The sequence below is a fragment of the Cynoglossus semilaevis genome, chromosome 18 (genome assembly GCF_000523025.1).
Source record: "Cynoglossus semilaevis isolate Cse_v1.0 chromosome 18, Cse_v1.0, whole genome shotgun sequence".
Taxonomy (NCBI): domain Eukaryota; kingdom Metazoa; phylum Chordata; class Actinopteri; order Pleuronectiformes; family Cynoglossidae; genus Cynoglossus; species Cynoglossus semilaevis.
Window position 1 is genome coordinate 1,716,563 of NC_024324.1, and position 380 is coordinate 1,716,942.

The following is a 380-nucleotide window of genomic DNA, read 5'->3' on the forward strand; positions in this document are numbered from 1 at the left end:
CCCCCCCCCTGATTCTCTGCATCATCTGTCCACCAACACTGTCCTGCTGCCATCGTCTGCATCAGTGGAAACTCAGGCTTCAACCAGCTGAAAAACACAGACAAGTTTTCAGTGATTAACAAAGAAAAACAAGTGATAAACAAAAAATAATTTACAAAAAAAAAAAAGTGCTGCCAGTTTTCACTCCCCCACCAACAACAACACTCCCCCAACTGTGACAGAGTGTACAATAGAACAGGAGCAGAAGAGACGAGAGACAAGTCATGAATAAGAGTGAAACTTAAACCCACTTGGGGGGTGAGGAGGGTGAGGAGGGTGAGGAGGGGTGAGGAGGGGTGAGGAGGGGGAGGAAGGGGGAGGGGGGGGACATCTGTTCTTGG

The 380-nt window shown here is 48.7% G+C and overlaps 1 protein-coding gene across 1 annotated transcript in view; it reads right to left on the minus strand.

Moving 5' to 3' along the window:
- Window positions 1–31: 31 nt before the first annotated feature.
- ak2 (adenylate kinase 2) overlaps window positions 32–380 on the minus strand; it is a 4,158-nt gene continuing 3,809 nt past the window's right edge. Inside the window, exon 7 of the mRNA XM_008331010.3 lies at window positions 32–87. Coding sequence (XP_008329232.2) covers window positions 80–87 — 8 coding nt within the window. The 3' untranslated portion in view covers window positions 32–79. The remainder of the gene's footprint in view (window positions 88–380) is intronic.